General features: G+C 46.9%; 2 protein-coding genes across 2 annotated transcripts in view; one reads left to right on the forward strand and one right to left on the reverse strand.

Annotated features, from left to right (window-relative positions):
- Window positions 1-1,149: 1,149 nt before the first annotated feature.
- Window positions 1,150-7,247, reverse strand: LOC114487585 (ATP-dependent DNA helicase Q5-like). The gene is made up of 7 exons (XM_028498143.2): window positions 6,974-7,247; window positions 5,997-6,118; window positions 3,923-4,441; window positions 3,222-3,327; window positions 2,569-2,680; window positions 1,229-1,391; window positions 1,150-1,164 (listed from the first exon to the last, which is right to left on the reverse strand). Exons 1-7 carry the CDS (start codon window positions 7,098-7,100, stop codon window positions 1,150-1,152), a joined length of 1,164 nt encoding a protein of 387 aa, XP_028353944.1. The 5' UTR covers window positions 7,101-7,247.
- Window positions 7,248-7,918: 671 nt separating this feature from the next.
- Window positions 7,919-21,510, forward strand: part of SAP30BP (SAP30 binding protein) — a 34,055-nt gene continuing 20,463 nt past the window's right edge. The window contains exons 1-3 of the mRNA XM_007099750.4: window positions 7,919-8,070; window positions 9,480-9,589; window positions 11,994-12,041. Coding sequence (XP_007099812.1) covers window positions 7,965-8,070; window positions 9,480-9,589; window positions 11,994-12,041 — 264 coding nt within the window. The 5' untranslated portion in view covers window positions 7,919-7,964. The remainder of the gene's footprint in view (window positions 8,071-9,479; window positions 9,590-11,993; window positions 12,042-21,510) is intronic.

The following is a 21,510-nucleotide window of genomic DNA, read 5'->3' on the forward strand; positions in this document are numbered from 1 at the left end:
GTACACGTGTCACCTCGTCTCTCTTCAAAGCAGCCGTTCTAGCTTATAATCCTGACCATGTCATGAGCTGCCCTCTCCCCACATCCTTGCCAACAGTGACTATAAAGATGTTTTACACTTTGGCCAGTCTGATGGGTATAAAATGATAGCTTGTCACCTGATTTGCATTTCTCTGATTCCTAAGTGAGGCCGAGCATCTCTTTGTTGTTTTTCTTTTCTTTGTATGTTTATTGGATATTCTGGCTTCCTCTTCTGTGAAATCCATCCTTTTTGCTATGTAGCTGTTTGCCTTTTACTGTTTTACCTGCTGGAGTTCTATACAGCCAGCCAATGATGTCTATCACGATGAAATCCCCAAATGGCTCATTTTTTCACTTTGTTTATGGTGTCTGTCACTATAAAGAAATTTTTAGCTCAAATTGAGTCAAACAGATCAAGTCTTCTTTGATGGTTTCTGCTTTTAAAAATCTTGACATAGGGACTTCCCTGGTGGTCCAGTGGGTAAGACTCTGTGCTTCCAATGCAGGGGACCCAGGTTTGATCCCTGGTCAGGAAACTAGATCCCGCACGCATGCCACAACTAAGAGCTAACATGCCGCAACTAAGACCAGTGCAGCCAAGATAAATAAATTAATTAAAAAAAAAAATCTTGACATACTCTTCCCTCCCTCAAGGCCATGAAATATTTTCTCCCCAGTTTTACAGTTTTTTGAGGTCTTTAATCCACCTGTAATTCATATGTATATGGCATGGGAGGTAGGGTTCTAATTTTATCTTTTTCTAGCATCAATTATTCAACAGTTCATCGTTTTCCTGTTGACTTCTAATGCCACCTATCATACACCAAGTTCCCTTATATTCCTGAGTCTGTGTCTAGGTTCTCTACAAAGAATATGCAATCAGTTTCTTAAAAAAAAAAAAAAGGCTAAAATCAAAGAACTTATAACAATATGGGAAAATGCTTATGTAACAAGGCTAATTTAAAACAAGGCAGGATTGATCTTGACAATGTAAAATAACACACACACAACAGACTGTATGAAGATCAATTAAGTATAAAGAAAAAAGTCTAACCTAGTTATAAGCTGTCCACCAACACCCTATTCCCCGCCTTGCTGTACCTTCTAGCCTCAGGAGCACCCCTCCAGATTACAGAAGCTCCATCTAGGTTCGGAAATTGCAGAGCGGTGGGTTCACACAGGAAGGGCTCCTACTGCCCAGAACTTACCTGGAGTTTTGCTACTTCCTTCCTGATCAGGAAGCTGACTTGGTCCCGGTCATTCCTAGAGTAATATAGACGGCACCAGGAAGGCTTTCCATCTCTGCCAGCCCGGCCAGACTCCTGGTAGTACCCAGCCATAGACTTGGCAATATTCCAGTGGGCGACAAACCTGTAGGATCCAAGGGACAAGCAGTATGAGATGTGGCAGAAAAGCTGAGGGGAGAAGTGACTCCCAGTCAGCGGAGCAGGGGTCTCCACAGGGACCAGGAGCGGGAGGCTGGCAGGCAGAGAGGCAGAGACAGTCCCCCAGAGTAAGCATGGCTAGGACCCTGCAGTCCTTCAGCAGGCCTTCCCGCCATGGAGCAGCCCATGGAAAAAATAGCGGACTTAAAGAAACAAGATTAGGACACTTACGAGCTGGGTAAGTGCTTTATAACATCTTTGAAGAGGGAAAAGGATAATACTTATGAAGTACCTACTATGAGCCAGTGTATATATTTGTCTTGTTAAATCATTACAGTCACCGTCATGTGAGGTAGCTTCATTTTATAGACAATGAACTTGGGATTCAGAGAGGTAAATTTGTACAAGGGGACGGCAGAGCTAGGATTTGAGCCTAGGGGTGTCTGACTCCAAAGCTGATCCATAATAAGACACAGCTGACCCAGGGTTCAAAACCCTGATTCCAAAGTCCACGTTGTCTCAAGTATAGTTCACGGTCTAATTCCTACCCTGACCAACTCAGGGTCACTATGAGGCTTAACAAGACCACGTATGCAAAAGTGTTCTGTAAATCACACAAGGCATTACTGTTGTTGTTAATCAGAGCAAAGGGCTTCAGACCGCAGCCCAAAACGTCTCCGAAAGGTCAAGCGTGGCTGGAGGTAAAAGACTTCCCAACAGTGGCCAGCGTGGGGCTAGGAGGCTGGGATGTACCCATCTCTTCTGGACTGTCCGGTAAACAGTAACAAGGAGTGACGGTAACGAGATCTTTGCCTTCAGTTTTGCACAGGGAGCAGTTTTAAGATAGTTCCACCCCCTCACAGGCTCCAGATGCTAAGGTGGGAGTGAGCGGGGCTGTGTTAAAGGGTGAGCCTGATGGTCTGCATGCTGCCCCCTCTTCTGGGGGATGGAAGAACCACGCTGTGCCATCAGCAGGGAGCAGAGGAACTGTGCACAGAACCTGTCAGCGTTTGGACTATGTACCAGGGGCTCTATCCTGGGGCCTCCTTCCCCTCTGGCCCTAGAAGGACACACAGACCTGGCTCCCCAGACAGAGCACCAGGAGGCCCACTCTCCCGGAGCCAGGCCCCAACTGGCAAAGTCAGACAAGAACCAGGGCTCACCTGACATTGGCTTTGTCCACTCCCATTCCAAAGCTAATAGTTGCAACAATTACAGGGACCTTCTCCTCCATCCACTCGTTCTGCACCAGCGTTCTTTCAGGAGCCTTCAGCCCTAGAAAAGAGGGAAAGGTGAAGAAGGGAACTTGCATTTCCCTTGGGTTTCCCCTGAGGTCTACCTTGGGTCTGATGCTGTGCTGGGCACAGGACACACACCCTGAATCCATCACTTACCAGCTGTATGACCTCAGGCTAGGCACTTAACCCACCAAGCCTGAGCCAGTAAACATAGAGACCCAGGCCTGTGTGTGGCACAGAGCACTCCATAAATGCGACAGCCAGGATTCAAACCCAAGTCCATTGGCCTCCAGAGCCTGTGCTCTTTCCGTGACGCCAATACCTGGGCTAAAAAAATTCATCACCTGCTGCTGGGTGGGCACAGGGTGATAACAAGAATTCAGGAGTCACAATTCTCCTTTTAGATCTCATTTGGGTCTAGACTCCTTTTTGTGAATTTAAGTGAATCACTTTAGCTCTGCCTGGGTATCTGGAAAAAGATGATGGACCACCTGATTATCCAGGATTCTTAAGGAACAAAAGACCCGCCAAGAGGCTTCTGAGAGCAAGGAGGGCCACGTGGCCCAGGTGCCCCTTACCTGCGTGGTACGCCTTGGCATTCACGCCCCTGTAACTGAGCTCCATGGCCAGCTGTTCACAGGCCTCCCTGGTCCTGCAGTAGACAATGCCACAGCCGGACAACAACTGAAAGGGGAGACACGGGAAGAAAATAAGCATTGGGAAGAATAAAACAGCCCATCGCACTGCAGCCTGCTCTTTTTCTTTCTTTCTTTCTTTATTGGCCACATCATGCGGCTTGTGCGACCTTAGTTCTCTGACCAGGGACTGAATTCGCGCCCCAGCAGTGAAAGAGCCAGGTCCTAACCACTGGTCCGTCGGGGAAGTCCCTGCTTTAAAAGCAGCTCTAACTCTCTCTCGTCAGGCTCACGGTCTCCTCTGAGGCAGACCACCTAGCACAGCCCTGCTACTTTCTAACGAGGCGGGAACCAAAGCAGCTCAAAACCCAACTTTTCTAACCCCTGCCTCCTCCCCACAAGCCTCGGATAGGTCTGCAAAGGCCCCCCACAGGAGGACTCCGGGACACGGGAACCCCAGTAAGGGGGACAAGGCCAGGAAGCCAAAGGGACAACTCTGTGCACGAGTTTTAAGAAGCTATGGCTAGTCCTGGCTGAGGAAGCTAGAAAAGCAAAGACCTGGGAAATGCGAATCCTTCTCTATGCCGCACACAGCAGCCCGCTGGCCCTGATGTACCTCGGCCCCCCAACCTCGATGCCCTCACCCCTTTATCAGCCTTCTGTCCGAGAGCCTTAAGGCAGAAGTCCCTCAGGTTCCCGTAGGGATCAGGAAGCAGTTCCTTGAACTGCACATCATAGAAGAGGTTGGCCCGGAAGCAGGGAGTCTTGAAGGTAGCAACTGGCTGCTTCAGCTGCAGGGCGGCAAACACATCCTCTCGGACCTGCGGGGTGGCTGTGGCAGTGAGAGCCACACAGGGGGCATGGGCCAGGCGGGGGCGCAGGGCTCCCAGACGCAAGTAGTCAGGACGAAAGTCGTGCCCCCACTGGGAAACACAATGGGCTTCATCCACCACGAGGTAGGAGAGCAGGTGGCGAGACGCCAAGGAGTTCAGGGCGGGCTGGAAGGAGGCAGAAGCCGCCATCTCTGGCGTGATGTACAGAAGCTTGGTCCAGGGCTTTTCCTGCTCCAGGTCGGAGAGCAGCTCCTTCTTCTGCTGTGCCGAGAGCTTCGAGTTCAGGGAACTCACTCGGACCTTCAGGGCCAGCAAGTGGTCCACTTGGTCCTGAGGGCAGAAGCGGGAGAGGGGACTGTAAGTGGCCTTCAGGCCTCAGTGGTAAACGTCACTGTGACTCCCTGGGGTATTTCACAGCCATAAAACATCCTTCTCCCACCCTCTAACGTGTCTTCTCTTTGCATAAAAAGAAGTACAGAAGGTGAAGTGGTTGATGTGTGGAGCCAGATAGACGTGGATTTAATCCCGGCTCAATTACCACATGCTCTTCAGCTGGTTCTTAACCTTAAGCGTTCAATTTTCTCACTCTCATTCTTTCACTTTGCTATAAAAAGAGTGAAACTACCTAATAGGATTGTTTTAAGAATTAAATGAAATTTTACACTTGGAAGGTACATTAATGCCCCTAAACACTTAGCACAAAGCCTGAGACTAGTACACACTCACTAAGCATTGTTACTGTTGTTCTCTATCCCTCTCTCTCTCTCTCCTTTTCTTCACGGTGGATGGCTCTTAACCACACGGCCATACTTCCTCATTTCTGATTCTATCAGTCCATCTGCAGGCCTTAAATATAGTCAGAAGCACAGAACAGATGTTAACGACATCCCAATAAGTTTCTCGTCTTTTTTTCTGTCTCATGGCTGTGCTCTCGCCAGAATAAAGCAGAATATACCAGGGATTCCCCTATATCGATTTATACCTATCTATCCACCTGCATCTTCTATAACATCAAGAGTGCACGTGTACATACGAGAGTGAGCGTGTATGTGCATACACATACAGTTCCATATTCCTCCAGGCAAAAAGCTACAAAGGAGGGTGAGAGACCTCAGGCCATCGAAACACAGAAGACTCATTCATAACCCACCAGAGTGATATGCACTAGTGGAGAACCCCACATTTGGGCGATTCAGAAACCCAATACAGAGTGGGATATAGGCAAATCAAAGAAAAATAAGAGGCAAAAGACCAAAGAAAGGTGGACTTCCCTGGTGGTGCAGCGGTTAAAAATCCGCCTGCCAATGCAGGGGACACAAGTTCGATCCCTGGTCGGGGAAGATCCCACATGCTGCGGAGCAACTAAGCCCGTGCGCCACAACTAGTGAGCCTGTGCGCTAGAGGCCGCAAGCCACAACTACTGAGCCCGCGTGCCACAACTACTGAAGCCCACGCACCTAGAGTCCAAGCACCACAGCAAAGAGTAGCCCCCACTTGCTGCAACTAGAGAAAGCCCACGTGCAGCAACGAAGATGCAACACAGCCAAAAAATAAAATAAATAAATTAATTAATTTTTTTAAAAAGACCAAAGAGGGCTTCCCTGGTGGCACAGTGGTTGCGAGTCCGCCTGCCGATGCAGGGGACACGGGTTCGGCCGCGGAGCGGATAGGCCCGTGAGCCATGGCCGCTGAGCCTGTGCGTCCGGAGCCTGGGCCCCGCAACGGGAGAGGCCACAACAGTGAGAGGCCCGCGTACCACAAAAAAAAAAAAAAAAAAAGACCAAAGAAAGGAGAAGTAAAATTTCCAGCTATTAACCACCCCCCGCCAAAAAAAAACCTTCCTCTAAACTTTCTGGGCTGCCACCTTCATTCCCCTGAGCCTCACCTGAATCAAAGCAATGAGAGGAGAGATCACGATGGTGATGCCTTTGGCCAACAGAGCAGGGAGCTGATAGCAGAGGGACTTTCCTGCCCCTGTGGGCATGCACACAAAGACATCCTTGTCGCCTGCAAAAATACAAGAAGGCAACATCTCAATGCTTCCTGCCTTTTAATCTCTCCCCTTCATCAAGGCTGTTGAAAATTAAACAAGAATGTAGGAAAAACTCCTCGCAGAGTGTCTGGCACGTGCAAGGGTCTCAATATAACCTCAATTCTCTTCCCATCCTTTCTATGAAAAGGGGAGCGGTCCAGGGAGATCTGGCAATGCACACAAATCATTTCCAGTAGTGGCGATAACAACTACAAGGGTAAGAAGTCTGAGTCTGCTGGGATATGGATGATTGAACTGAACAGTCATGAAAGCTGAATACTTCTGGATGAGTGGGCATATCTGTATAGACATGGAAACAACATCACTCAGAGGGCTTTTGCTTATAAGTGTTATAATGTAATTAACATGACACTGCTGCTCCCCTCTTGACAACCACCATTTGTCAACATATCTCAGTTTTATAATATTATTACTCCTTCCTTCCCTATTTGGGACCCAGACCACTCAATCTTCAACACAGGAATTACCTAGAAGGTGACTGGCTTAGGCTATTCCTGCCACGCCCCCACCCCTCCCCCACCCCCACCCCACTGCCTACACACAAAGGAGAATGGAAATTTATGAGCTGTTTTCAAAGACAACCTTAGCTCTGGCTATGAAATATCAGAACCAGAGCAGCTGGGTGGTTCTGCCAATAAAACTGCAAGTTTTGGGTGACAGATCTACAAGAGCTTCAAAACCAAATATGGCCCAAGGGTGGGGAGGAAGGAAGGAAGGAAGGGTCAGAAGGAAGGTGTTCTTCCTTCTGTAGTGGCAGCGCTATGGTATAGCCAGCACAAACATAAATGCAGGTAGTTTGGCAACATTACCTTTCACTACAGCCATGGTTGCCCTCTCCTGCAAAGGCGTCTTAAAAGAGTCAAACCCAAAGACCTTCTTCAACGTGCTCCGGACTTGACGCTCAGGATCAAAAGGAGAGGAAGGGTTGGTACTCATCCTGACGACAGTGGCCAAAGGTTAAGGCAAAGGTGACGATCATATGGTTGCGAGGAGAACCCTCTGTTCTGCTTTTCAAAGCCTACTTATTTTTTCTATAAGTTTGCTTTATTACACTCAAACTATATTATTTTCAAATAATATAGCTCCAGGTGAACAGCCTCAAGCAATACATTCCTGGGTAATTATCTCCATTTTTATGCTCGGTGAAAATAAAAATACCCAACTATCCCAGGCCACGGTATTAGCGCAGAGCTAGAAATCAGATCACGAGAAAAAACATAAATGTCTTCAGAATAATTTGGAGAAGATGGAATTATTTTTCTAAGATCCACCCTCTGCTCTATAAGCACAGCCATGACGACCATTCTTCCCCCCAGGACCCCGACCCCTTCTCCCCGCCACGACCCCCGCGCCCAGAGGAGAGCTCTTCCCTTTTCCTCCTCTGAACCCTAGCTCTGTTCTTTCCTCCCTTCCCCAGCCGAAGCCTCCCTCTCTTCACCCCAAGATATCAGAGCCGGCCGTGGGACCCAAGGAGCGAGGGGCTCTCGTCGGGCAGCTGCTGCCCTCTGGCTCGGGAACTACTCGAAGACCCCCATACGCCACAGGGAGCTCTCAAAAGCCAAACTGCTGGGAATGCAATACCAGGTGAAACCCACACAAGCTTGTCTCCGTCGCGCAGGGATGACGTTACGCAAGCGTTGACGCGAGGGGCGGAGCCAGGCGCGGAAACGGCCGTTTTGATTGGTTCTCGGTCTGAAACGGGCGCGGGGTCTCCTGGGATCCGGAAGTAGTTGCCTTTCCGCCCGGAAGTCAGCTCTTTGAAGTCATAGGAGTGAGCCACGCCGGGGCTGTGGGGATAAGATGGCGGGGAAGAAGAGTGTTCTGTCGTCTCTGGCAGTTTACGCGGAAGATTCAGAGCCCGAGTCTGACGGCGAGGCAGGAGTTGAAACAGCGGGCGGCGCAGCTGGTGAGGCCCGAGTAGGGAGCTGGAAGGGGAGAATCGGATGTCTGCTCGGAATGCTGCTCCCCTAGCAGGCGGGAGGGAAAGAGATGGTCATTGTGCCCCAAGTATCGGGCTCTGGAGCCCCGAAGGGCGTTCAGGGTCCTGGGATAGACCGAGCGTTAGATGCTCTGTAGCAAGAATGGACCGTCTCCTTCTTTTGATTCGATTATTCTTCCGAAACTTACTGAAAGTCTCCTGCTGGGCATCGTGCTGGGCGAAGGGTGGAGAGGGTCCAAGGCTACTGAACCACCACCTATTTTCTCCGGCCTTGTTGTTTGGTGGGGGAGAGCGAAACTTTTTATTACTATTATGCTTTAGCCATATCTTGGAGTTTTAAAAAATACATACATCCTGTCTCCTCTGCGAGGGAGTCTAATTCAGTAGATCTGGAGAAGGACCTGGGCATTTGTGAGCTTTCCAAGGCTTCTTGGTGATTCCATTACTTTGTGAGTTGTTAAAGCCCATCAGTGATATTGTTGCTCTACTCTGGTTAAGAATCACAATGTTAAGAAATGGGAACAGATCTATATGGGCACTTAAAGAGGCAGCAAGTTACCCAACGTATCTGGGCCTTGGTTTCCTCATTTGGAAAGTGATGGGGGTCGGGGGGCCTTGGACTGGGTTAGCTCCGCTCAGTTTTGTGTGGTCTCTGCCTGTCAGGAAGTTCTCTGGTGGTTTCCCAGTAATTTGTTTTGTTTGGGGGCTTTGTAGTTGTTTTAAACGTAGGAAAAGATTTTGTTTCTCAAGTAGGTATGATTGGGAACCTCTCCAGGTGCCCCCATTTAAGGTCCTGTTCCTAGGGGAGGACACACAAAAATGAGAATGACAGAGTCCTTGTCTTGATGAGAAGACAAGTTCATTGGTGCCTATGATACAAGGTAGACATATGCAGATCAAAATAGATGGGGTTTTTTTTGAATTTTATTTTATTTTTTATACAGCAGGTTCTTATTAGTTATCTGTTTTATACATATTAGTGTATATATGTCAATCCCAATCTCCCAGTTCATCCCCCCCCACCCCACCCCGCCGCCACTTTCCCCCCTTGGTGTCCATACGTTTGCTCAAAAGAGATGTTTAAACAGCATGGTATAATAGTTCAGAGAAGGTAAGGCTTCAGTTGGCATAATAGGCAGATTGGAAGCATTAGAAACGGAATTTAATATTACTTGGTTTTCTTCCCTGTTCTTTTAATGAATTCACACACTAAATTCTGTGATCTTCCCAAAAGCAGAATCTGGGCCTAAGGTCACTTACATGAGATTTAGGTTTCCTTTTCTCTTCAGAGATAGTCCTGGCAACTCAGATCACTCAGGTGTTTTTTTTGCATTCTTTTCCCCATTCATTCATTTTATTTTTCTCTTCTGTTTAAGAGGAGAAAGGCGGATTGGTATCTGAAGCCTATGGAGAGGATGATTTTTCTCGCCTCGGGGGTGATGAAGATGGCTATGAAGAAGAGGAGGATGAGAACAGCAAACAGTCGGTAAGTAAGCCTTTTCCCAAATCCAGGGCTGCTCAAAGCACCATTTATCAGAAACTTTCTGACCTGTACCAACAGTGTTCCATTTCGTGCCTAATTTCATCCCCCTCCCCCCCTTTTATTTTCTTTAGTATCAGTTGAGGAACCTGGGTTGGATATCGGTAGTTCTATTTGAAAGTCAAATTCGTTTTCACCTGAACCATTTTGTATTAACCTTTGAATTGAAATTTGGGGGAAAAGATAGTGGACAATTTTATTTAACACAGATATCAATGGGTGTTTTATGTTGGTTTTCCCTGTTTAGATAATTTATTCCATTTGTAACAGTGCATTCATCCTAATTGGTGTATCATTTATATCTGCACTCAATTCTGTGTTATTTGTAATCTTGGTTGGGGTTCATTCAAATTTTTCCGTTCATTAGAAAGACTAGGAAGGACAGTTATTTGTGTTTTGATCCCTATTAACTCCTTTCTTGACTTTTTACTTGGCACTTTTTATCAGTGTTCTTGTTCAGAAATCTTGCCTGATGTTTAACATGTGCTATCAAAGGAAAGAGAACTTGCATCTTAATTAATCAGAAAGACTTTAGGTACACTGTCACCTGAGCATTATGGGCCAGAATTTTAAAGTTTGGAGAAAAACAAGGATTCAGGCTGTTGCTTAACACAAAGACACACAAAGTTGAATCTCAATATAAAATCTGGTTATTTAGCAACAGCTCTAATTAAAACACTCAGTGTTCTATATTATTTGTTTGAAAATTGTGTTTCTCGTTGATACTTAAACGTTGACATTAAAATGCTTCACAGGGAATTGCCTGGCAGTCCGGTGGTTAGGACTCTGTGCTCTCACTGCGAGGGCCCAGGTTCAATCCCTGGTTGGGGAACTAAGATCCCGCAAGCCGCGAGGTGCGGCCAAAAAAGCGGGGGGGAAGGGCGGGGATAAAATGCTTTACAAATTAAACAAAAACGTGTTTTGTGTTTTCTGTTGTTTGGAAGACCTTTTTATCCCCTTAGGCCTCCCCTCCCCCGTGATTGCTGATAATTCAGAATTGACTAAAATTGTTTAGAAAAGCTTTGTAAGTTATTTCGTTTTTCTGTTTTTCTTAAGTGCATACATAGTGGCTTAACATCCGTAACTATTTTCTTCAGCAAATTTTCACGACGTGTGTTTTTGAAGTGTTATTCTATATTTGCCTTGCATAGAATTTTTACCAGATTTAAGCTTTATTTCAAATTTTAGTAAAATCCTCGCATCCAGTCCCAATATAGACATTCTAAAATGTGATTGTACTTGGCTGAGCTACATCTCTGATTATTTGGCCTGATGGGTTTCATCTGGACGAGATTTAGGAGATTGCGTTTAAAACCTGTGGCTCACTGATGCCTCGCAGGACAATTAAATCTCAAGGCCATCAGTGTAGTTCAAGTCTTTCAGGTGGTGTTTATATTAACGTATGGCGGGCTTTTTAATTTGGGGGTTAAAGTGATTGAAAGAAGCAGTTTCAAATGAAACAGTTTTCTGTTGGACGTTGAATCATGGCTCCCGCGTATTGGGGTGTGCTGGGTAGTGGAACGGATATGGATTATAGCTACCTAACAGGGTAGCTGATCTTTGACCTTCATTAGCATTTAGTGGAATGGTGGGCTAGCTTGGGTGAGGTCAGGGCACACTTTGGAAAACGCCTTGCCCGCGTGATGCTTTGTGTGAGGCAGGCCCTTTGGATAGGGAGCAAGGCTGGATGGAACGGGTCACTGGCAGTTCTGTGAGCGCTTGCATGGAGGCAGGGCCCACTCAGCTGGGACCCAGGACAGTCTGGGCATTGCCCTTCAGTCCTGCCTTTGCCAGCTCACTCGCCCTGGTCGTTTGATGCCTACCTTCCTACTGTTCATGTTGGTGCAGGTGTTGCTCGTTGAAGCGCTGGGGTATAGCGTGTGGGGGTCATGGCACTCCGGGGGCGAACAATGTTACGGGAGCTCTGAGTCTGATGTATTTGTGTACGTGAAAGGCAAAGAAGGAAAAAAAGACTCATACCTGGTTTGACATCACCGATACTTCATTGGAAACGCCATTCCTGTTTTATCGCGTGGCGCCTGATCTTATTCTTTTCTCAAGCATGTTGCCACCTTTCTCCATTTTTGTGTTTGTGGTTTTTAATCTCAGGCATTTTCATTAATATAGGCTATGGCACTGCTGGCATAACAACTTTGAGCTGCCGATGTCGTCCCCCCCGCGAACGTCTCTTTTTCCCCTTCTCTTTCTCTAGAGCCTGGGTCGTATGGTAGGGGAGGGGTTCTTGGTGGGACAACCCAGGCTGGGTAGATTTGCTCCAAACCCTGTTATGCATGTGAGAACCTCAGGCCCAGTCCTTTAAGCTTAATCCTCTAAATTCTTTGTCTTGTAGGAAGATGACGATTCAGAGACTGAAAAACCTGAGGCTGATGACCCAAAGGTATTTGGTGTTGGCTGTGGTGGGGTGGCTGGATACGAACAAGGCATTTTTAACAATATGGCTCAGTTCATGTGTCTGGTCAAGATCTGTCTCACTAACATACTGTGTAACCATGTGTAAGCTGGGGGAGAGAAGCCTGGAGACTACCCTGGACTGTCCTGAGGCAGCTCGGTTTCCAGCCTCGCAGCCAAGGTGAGAGGCTTGGCTGAGTGCAGCAACCCACCTCTGCTCCGAATCCAGGTGGGCTCTGGGGGTCACTGCCCCTGCAGGTGGGTTAGGTGTGGGAATGTTTTTAGCATCAGGAAGCCATAAGGGCTGCCTCATGTACCATGGGCTCTCTTTAGTCGTCTAGACGTGAAGAAGGGCCATAGAGAGCCAGACGAAATGAGACCTCTCCCAGCTATGGGGGATGCTGAGCCTAAGCCTTGTTTTTCCAGGCTTGTGCCCTTCCACTCTCGGGTAAACCACACAGAATGGTTTGTTTTGAAACAACATAGTCATTTCTTCTTCTAGTTCCATCCCAGTAGCAGCTGAGAGTAATTTGCATATACTTGACCCCGTCGTGATGAAGGTTAAGACACACATAAACACACACACACACACACACACCACCACCACCACCACCACCGCGCCCCCCCCAGTGTTGGGTACTGTGTGCTGGGCATTAATACAAATGTGCCTGTTGAGGAAGCATTCTTTGGGGGACAAACTTTTTTTTTTTTTTTTTTTTCCCCCAAAGAAAAAGTAATTCCATCACTCTGGGCCTGGGGAATAGGGACCAAGTTTTGGGTCTAAAAACTGCTTTAAAACCAGCTGAGGCCTCTAAGGTGTCCTAGTGGAATTTAGGAAAACTATCCCCAATTATAAGGTAAAGCAGGGGTATATCCAAAAATATAGCGTGAGCTGCTCCAAATTTGAGCTGATTTTGTGATTGGCTAGAACTGTGTGCAACCATTGAAATAAACCCACGAAGAGCTGCGGATGACGCAGATAAGAAATTTTACCAAGAAAGAACGTTTAGGCACCAGCACGCAGGAGGAAAAAGAAATATTGTCCTTCAAACCACAAATGCCTAGTGAGGAACGCAGGCTTCAGAACCTGGCCAGGCAGCACTAGCAGGAGGGTAGCCCCGTGGCCTGCATCAAGGACTGCCAGGCTCTGCTTGGGCTCACAGAAAGAAAATGGTCAGCAGTGTTAGTGTCCGTCTTCTGTCTTAGTATTTGGGGTATTCGGGCCTTGGGGCCTGTGCATAAAATAAGCCTGGGCGGTCGCCAAGTGTCAGGGCTTCAGCTGTGGACAGAAAGGAGGATTTGTGGGACCTGGAGCCTTTATGTGTACAGCTGCCAGCCTTCGCCTGAAGCTGAAGCCTCCTGGGGAAGTTGGCTGGAGAGCAGGGTGCATGCCCTTAACTGTCACCCCTTCTGGAATACAGCAAATCCCCTGGGAATGACATGCCTGTACGAGAGAGGAAGAACAGCCAAAAAAGAGAGGGGGTAGGATGGGGAAGTTGGCTAATGTCTTTTTGTGTTCAGCCTCCCCTCTCCTGGTCCCACATGGAGGTTGACTGATGTGCGTTACTGTATTTCATTCAGTCTTTTGAATTTCCAATCTGTGAAATGAAGAGTCCTCAAGGAACAATTTCTGTTCCTGTTAGGGAGCGCTCAGAAATGAGAACACAAAATCCAGCCCTCAGAGTAACTTGATGTAGTTCTTTTGGAGGGTGAGCATAGAGGGGGTCAGACAGAGTTCTCCAGCTCAGACGTCCTCTGGTCCCCAGTAGCTAGCAGAGGCCCACCGGGGGACAGAAAGACCAAGTCCTCGTGGCATCTCCAAGGACTAGAAATGGTGTCCCCAGCATGAGTTTTGTGTGCTCCCCATGCTTCATCCTGGCCCTGACTTCCTCTCCTGCCTGAGCTGGTATCACACTGTCTTCGGGTTTCAGCCTCTGCCTCAAACCCCTCTCAACCCTCCCTCTGTTCTGGTCCTCTTCTGGCACATTTAAGTTTTATTTCAGTTGATATTTAACAATACTTTTGTATTCTAAGCCCTTAATTTTGCATATTTCTGCCTTAAGTATGTGAAGTTTCTAACAATAGGATATGTCACTGGAGGTGTCCTTTATTTTGTTAGCAAATGAATTGATGTCATAACTCTTTTCACTAGATGGCACTCCTTCCTACTTTGGCTTTTTAAGATCTGCTTTTAATTTTTTACTATAGCAGGTCTCAAAACATTTTCGTTTCTTTACACAATTAAAAACTAGGATCCCAAAAAGCTTTTGTTCATTTTGGTTTTATCTCTTGATGTTTAAAATATTTGTTTATTTGAAAATAACAAACCGATTACATATTCACATAAATAACGTTTTTATGAGAAATTATCATTTCCAAAACAGAAAAAAGTTAGAACAAAAGATGGCATTGTTTTACCATTTTACAAGTCTCCATAATGTCTAATGTCTAGTTGAATAGGCAGCTAGGTTCTCATAACTGCTTCTGTGTTCAGTCTATTGCAACATGTTATTTTGGTTGAAGAATTCGAAAAACTCTTGCTTCACACAGACAGGTCATTGGAAAGAGGAGAGTATTTTCACAGCCCTTCAAGTACTTGTGGATGTTTGATGCTTCATCATAACTCAACAGGTGGTAGTTTCCTAAAGGTTAGTTGCAACGAGAATGTGAATCAATGAACTTTTTGGACTGTGCTTCACTTGAATCCACAGGTCTCTCGCACTTTAAATGGCTCTTTTGCCCATACATGATATTACATCATCAGACACTAGTGATTTGGACAATGTTGGTTCACCGAGTTATGCAGGTCTCCTAAATGTTGACACATTTTGTTCTGTAGTATCCAAAAAAAATCTTATTTGTTAGTGACATTTCTGATCTCATCAGACAAGCCATTAAGTATCAGAAAGTTGTCATGCTCACAGTGGGAAGTATGTATTTTCCCAGATTCTAATTTTTGCTTGAGGACTTGAATTTTATCGTTGCCAGTAAATACCATGAGAGTTTTCCCTGAAGTGACAGGCTTTATTGTTAAGAAAATGCCTGCCAGCTACGTAAGTCTGAATAACCATAGTTTGTCGGTTATTCTTTCAAGTAAAAGTGATATTCCATGAAGAAAGCAGCTGGTTCAGCTTGTAACTCAGTCACACAAAATGCTAAAACGTACTCCTCAGTGATCAAGATGAATCATTTTAACTGCTTCGTCAAGGATATTCTTACGTGAAATTTGCTTTTTTTTTTTTTTTAAACCGAGAGTATGACTACTGCTAAATTTGGTGCCGCTGCCTTGATTTATTCTAAAGGGCCAAGAAGTTTACCCATTGTTGCCCCTGTAAATGTAACACAGCGAAAGAGCAAATAATGTCTTAGTGTTACACAAATAATTTTGACTTTTCAGACACCCCCAGGGGTCCACAGATCAACTTCAAGAACTACTGTTCTTCAAAAACAAAAATCTTGGGTTGGTAATATTAATTAACTATTTGATAGCTGCTTTCATTGCCCTGTACCTGTCCATTGAGCTGTCAGCCTTATGGGGTCTTGAGCCGTATCGGAGGCAGTAGAGCATCTGGAGTACGATGAGACCGCATAATCAAGTCTGCCTCGTTTGTTTTGTGAGGATTCACTGAGTAAATGTAACGAATACTTAGCTCACTGGTGTCTGGCCCGTCTGCATTCAGTAGCGTTCGTTGCGACGACCAGCGCCCCCTCAGCACGCTTCCCAGGCTGGTCATACGTGTCACTGGGCCTGTTTTGGGGTATTGGATTCTGCATTTTAAACCGGACTGTGCTCCAAGGAGAGCAGAGGTGAGGAGACTTAAAGCCACGTCACGTGGGGAAAAGTTAAGGAGCTGGGAGTGAGGAGACTGGGGAAGAGCCGGCAGTTCTGTCTGCTGTTTGAAGGTCTGGCGAGGGACGGGCGGTGGCAGCCCCACGCGGAACTCAAAGCAACGAGGAGATGTTTGCCTTCGCATAACGAAGAGCTGCCCTTGTCTCTGGCCAGAAGTGAGTCGAGGTGCCACAGGAGGTAGTGAACCCTCTGTTTCTGGCCTTTTCGGGAACGAATGTCCTAAAAGAAATGTGAGGGTGGGGTTGGACTAAAACCCCCAGGGTGTTTCTTGGGGAAGGACTTGGCATTGTGGATAAGCAAAGTTGAGTATTCTCCAGCTGTAGCATCTGTTACTTTAGGAAGTACAAATGTAGAGTACAAAGACTGGAAATTGCCCTTATTTTTATCACTCTGGTGTTTGGGGTTACCTGTGAGTGCCAAGTCCCATATTTGGGAGTTTGAGGAAGAGATGAGAACTCCGGACTCCCCTCTGTAGGGAGCCTTTGGTCCTGATCCATCAGCCCGGGGTGGCAGGGATCGGGCCCTGGGGTTGCTGAGTTTGCCCCAAACTAGGGAAAAGGAGCCGGAGGAGGTGGCAGAGCGTCCCACAGGAAACAGTGCTTCGGCATTTCTGTTCCACCGTATCTTGTTCTCTGACTTCAACTTTCTGGTCTCATCTCTTCAGTAAGCAGCCCGACTCAGATGTTTCAGTTACTCAGCAGAAGGTGGCACTGCTGTCCTAGAAAAAGACTAGGAGTGGCAGTCGTCTGTCCAGCTCCTTACCACAGGGACAGGGGCCCGAAGGCTCAAATGTTTCCTCCATCTGTTTGCCCTTGGCCTGTGAGCTTCCCTTTTCACCACTCTCCTTTGTCCTTGTTTTACCTCAGTTGCCCTGGAACTTTTCCCCTTGTTTATTTTTTTCCCCACTCCCACATTTCCCGTGGATAAAGGTATTTCCACTCACTCACTGTCCCTGACACACTCTTCCTTTGCAAACAAACACGGGCACTGATGAGCTGGCACGGGCAAGCTGGAGCAGCCCATTGCCAAGCTAACTGGGAGGCCCGGCTTCCCGGTGTGGGGCGGGATGGCCGGCCCCCTGAGGCGCTGTGGTCCAGGCTTTGACCCAGGGAAAGAATCCTCTCGGCCCAAGGAGCAAGCATCTGTCAAAATAAAATAGTGTCTCTGGGTCAAAGAGGTGAGTGACATCGGGTGGGGAAAAAATTGTGCCAGCATTTTTTAAAAGGCGTGTACAACCCCAGCTCAAAGAAAACATTAAAAAAATCCTTCGAGCCCAAAAGTAGTGCAGCACTGAGGAGTTCACAACTCAGAGCCGGTCTAGTGGGTTTGGAGTCAGAAGACCTGGGTTGAGCACTGGCTCGGCTGCCCTCCAGCTGTGGCCAGCAGGCACATAACTTAAACTGTGCTCAGCTCGGCTGAAGTCAGGGCCGTGATACCCACTGTTCCAGGTGATCGTGGCAGTGATAGGAGAGAACATGTAGGAACAAGTTTTTCTCAGCCTAAGATGCAGCTGTGAGCAGCACTCAGCCTTCTCACCCGAACACAGTCTGATTCTACTCCCTCGTCCTGGAGGTCAGAAGGTGCCACAGTTGCTCAGTTCACGGCCCCCTTGGTGTCACAGGAATGTTTCACAGAACTCCTGGGCCAAAAGAAACGACTTAACAATTCTGGTTATTAAGTAATTTGCTCCCCGCATTCAGCATCCGTGTCCTCACGATTCGGTAGCCACTTGAAAAAAATCATACATAAATTAGTGTGGTATCTGACAGATGTCAAGTAATGCTGTTTCCCTTGAAATTTTTAAATATCACGGGCACCTCTGGTGGGGGGGCCTGGGGGGCCTTGATGGACAGCTTGGGAACTGCGCTGGTAGATAGTCTTAGAGTCCCAGGGCGGTGGGGCTTGGTGAAGTCCTCACTCACCCTCCCCTGGAGGCCTGGCTCAGCGCGCTGAACAGGCCTCTGCCTTCGGTGGCTGCACATACGCACCTGAATTCCCTCAAGAAGGTCGAGCGTCTTCATCGCCATGTGTTGTTAATTGACTCAGAGTTTAGATGAAGGATTTGCCTCGGGAAGAACTGACTCGGTAATTCCCAAACTTCCTCTCGTCTCCAGCCCTTCCCCACCCCACCGCCCTGACCCAGCACTATTATTGATCTTTTAAAATGTCAGAATCAAAGATCTGGAGACCGAAAACAGCCCGAGGAGCTTGTTTCAACAACAGGAGTCTGTTGTTGACAACTGATTCTAGGAAGAACTTTCAGGAGCCTGCCAGCCATTCTCTTATTGACTGCCTGAGGGGAGAGGCTGCCAGTTTCCGCAGGATCCATGCAGAGCAAAATGTTTTCCTCTCTGGGCTTTGGGTGTGTTTGCTATACCTCCAGGACTCGGGAATCGGAAAAGGAGATGCTAAACTTTTCACAGACAAGCAGCATGGGTTCGAGTCATCCTGAAGGCTACTTCAGAGGGCAGGTTGTGGGGTGCAGCAGAGGAACCAAGGCCCTTTCCGGCCAGTGGAGATGGGTCGTCGTGTGCCTTTGCTTGGGGAGCTTCTGGGGACCCCTCACTTGAGCAATGTTCTATTGAGAATTATTTTTCAGGATGGGACAGCAAAGGTTATCTTGTTAGAGCTTAAACTTGGACTTTTTCTTAGAGGTCTTTGACATGGAAAGGGTCATATAGCACTTTTTCTAGTGGTTATCTTGTCAGGGTTTTGTTGTTTTTATATTGTGCATATTTTATTGTCAGACTATTAGAGAAGCAAGATTGAATATTTAAGAAAAGAAAAAAAATCACCTAATTCCGTGATCCCAACAGTGCAGCCATTTTCATTCTTCCATCTTTTTAGGTTTGCCTGTATAATAGCATATATATTTTGTATACAGTTTTGTTCTCATTTGTATTATAAACATTTTCACTGGTGCTGGAGTCTGGGTAATTATATAATACCATGACACAAATGAAAAAATAACACTTGAGAATTAAGCGGTGGGTTATATCTCAATAAAACTGCTGTAGGAAAGATTTTTTTCGTAATTTTCTAAATACCTCCAAACGGGGAATGATGAAGAAAAGATTGAGATTCACCAGCTTTTGTTCTAGTAGTAATACCAGTCAGTAGCAACACACCTCTTCACATCACTTCCCTTAGTTCTTCGCACATATTCATTTAGCTAAAATAAAATCCAAAAATGGCACATTATAGTAGCAAAATGTGAATATATTTTTGTAACTGTTATTGAATAAAGTGTTATGTAGGCAATTTCTTTTAAGTGAGATTCCCTGATGGACAGGAAATGTGCCGTGCTCTTTACACAAGTCAAAAGAAAGAACTCATTCTTTAGAATCTGAGTTCTCATTGGAAGTCTGCAGGATTGTTCACCCAGTAAGGGAGGCTGGCTTAGTAGGATTCGGGTTTTGGTAGCATTTTTCCTGTAAGCCCCCAGGAAATCTCTAGGCTAAGGACAGGGGTGGCAGCACCCACTGTGTATCTGATTAAGTCCTCAGGACCTTGACTTCCGTTCAGACATTACTCACTGGGGCACCATGGATCCTTGAGCTCTTTCCCCTGCTCGTTACAATTAAAAGGTAATAGATCTGGCCGTCTTCCCCTTAAGTCAAGGGTTTTAACACCTGCTTTGCCTGTGATCTGCTATGGAGTCATTCCTGGGGAGGAATTTTACCTCCTTGGTCTTCGATGTTGGCTTCCCCAGTGGTTGAAACAAGGGCTTCGAAGAAACTGTGACTCTTCACAGGCTCCTGGTCTCAAGGGAGGAGGTGAGAAGTTGGGAAGTGGTATTTCTAGGCTTTGGAGTCAGGCTGGAGCTTGAATTCCAACATTGCCATTTATTGGGCAAGAAACTGCTTCATTGTATTTTGCTTCAGTTTGCTCGTCTGTAAAATGGAAATAATAAAATCTGCTTTATGGGGTTATTATGAGACTTGAATAATGTATGTTAGCTTTTACTGAGTTCTGTTTAGAGTGTGAGAGGGAGAATATATGCTTGGTCCCTCCATCTTGGTTTTATTTTCCTATCTGCCCCCCATGTTCTGCACCCCCCATACCCCATGATCCTTTGAGTGCTTATTAGAAAAAAAAAAAAAAAATGACAGCATGACTCACCTAGGACCAGAGAAGGAAATGGCCCTTGACCATTGCTGGCTTGTGAGCCATCCACTCTTTTTTTTTAAATTTTAAAAATACTGTATATTTATTGTGATTGAGTTATACGTACATTTACAAAGAGATAACCAACCAGATTACAGGCTACAGAATCCTGGCAACAGCCCAGAAAGCCCCTGGGAACAACTGAACATTCAGTGGAACATCTTCTCGCCTGTCACTGCTAGACAGCCACTCAATTTAGTGCATATGCGTGTGCAAATTTTATGGAAAAAGCTGCACTCAGCCAATATGCAACAGATGAGCCATCCACTCTTAACTTCTGGCTATTGTAATTAGGCCTTTGAACTGTTGAAAATGCCCAGGCCTATGTAACGTTGGCATTTCCTTGCTCTCACCACAGTGAATAGCCACATGGCCTTCTTTAGGCCTGGTCTTTAGCAAGGCGGGGGTTGCCCTTGCAGAGCGAGTGACATAGAATTTCCATGCTGGGGAGAACCCACCCACCCCAGGCTGGGGTCTGCAAGTCTGTCTGGGTGGTGATCTGATCTGAGCAGCAGACAGAAAGACACAGACAGGGCAGGCTGTGGAAGGAGCTGTCTTGTCCAGATTGAAAGAAACCCAAGGTAGGTCCTTTGTCTTGTCACCTTCCGAAGAAGGCCTGGCTATATCTGTAGCTGAGCACCGCTGGGAGAAATGGTGTGATTGCTGGAAGTTGTGATCTCCTGCAAAAGGAAGAAGGACCATTACCCTCCCTCTAACCCCTACTCTTGGCTGCACCGCAGCTGCCATCAGGGCCTTCTTGACTGCACTCGCTCCCAGTCAGCTGAAGCCCCAGAAGCCCCACCCCGCCCCCGTGCGGTTCCCCATCCGAGAAGGAGCCGCTGCGTGCCCGGTGCAAGCCCTGACAGACCTCCTTCTCTCCGGGACTGCATGCCACGGATCACTAACCAAGGTGTGGCTGGGGCCTTCCCCAGTGATGATTTATCTTTTTGAAATTGATGATGCAGAAGGCAAGCTGCCTGTCTTTAGGGATCCAGCGCTTCCCACCTTCGTTCTGTGTTTCAATCCATGTCCCTTGAGATGCTACTGTGCGATTTCTGGATTTGACAGGATTTTACTCGTTTGTATTCTTAACATTGGGATACAATTGAAAACTAAATTTTCCCTAAGCAGTGCCTTAAAGATTCTGGCGTTCCCTCTGGCCCTGTAGATAGTTAATCCTCTTCCTACCAGTATGTATGTGAGGACCAGTGTGCATGTCCACACTCCTAGCTTTCTGGCATCTCACTGCTTTTTGCCCCGATGTTAATCTAACATTGCAGCTTGGCAGTTGACCTCCCAGGCGAGGTAACGCTTTCGTAATTTGGTGGCGCTGTCGAGGTGCGTCTCAAAAACTTCGCTTTGCTGTCCTCGGCCTCACTAAGCTGTCTTCTTTGTCCTTGTGTGGCTCCAAGCTCTCCAACTCAAAGCATAGAGACACTGT

This window comes from Physeter macrocephalus, chromosome 14 (genome assembly GCF_002837175.3).
Source record: "Physeter macrocephalus isolate SW-GA chromosome 14, ASM283717v5, whole genome shotgun sequence".
Classification (NCBI taxonomy): Eukaryota; Metazoa; Chordata; class Mammalia; order Artiodactyla; family Physeteridae; genus Physeter; species Physeter macrocephalus.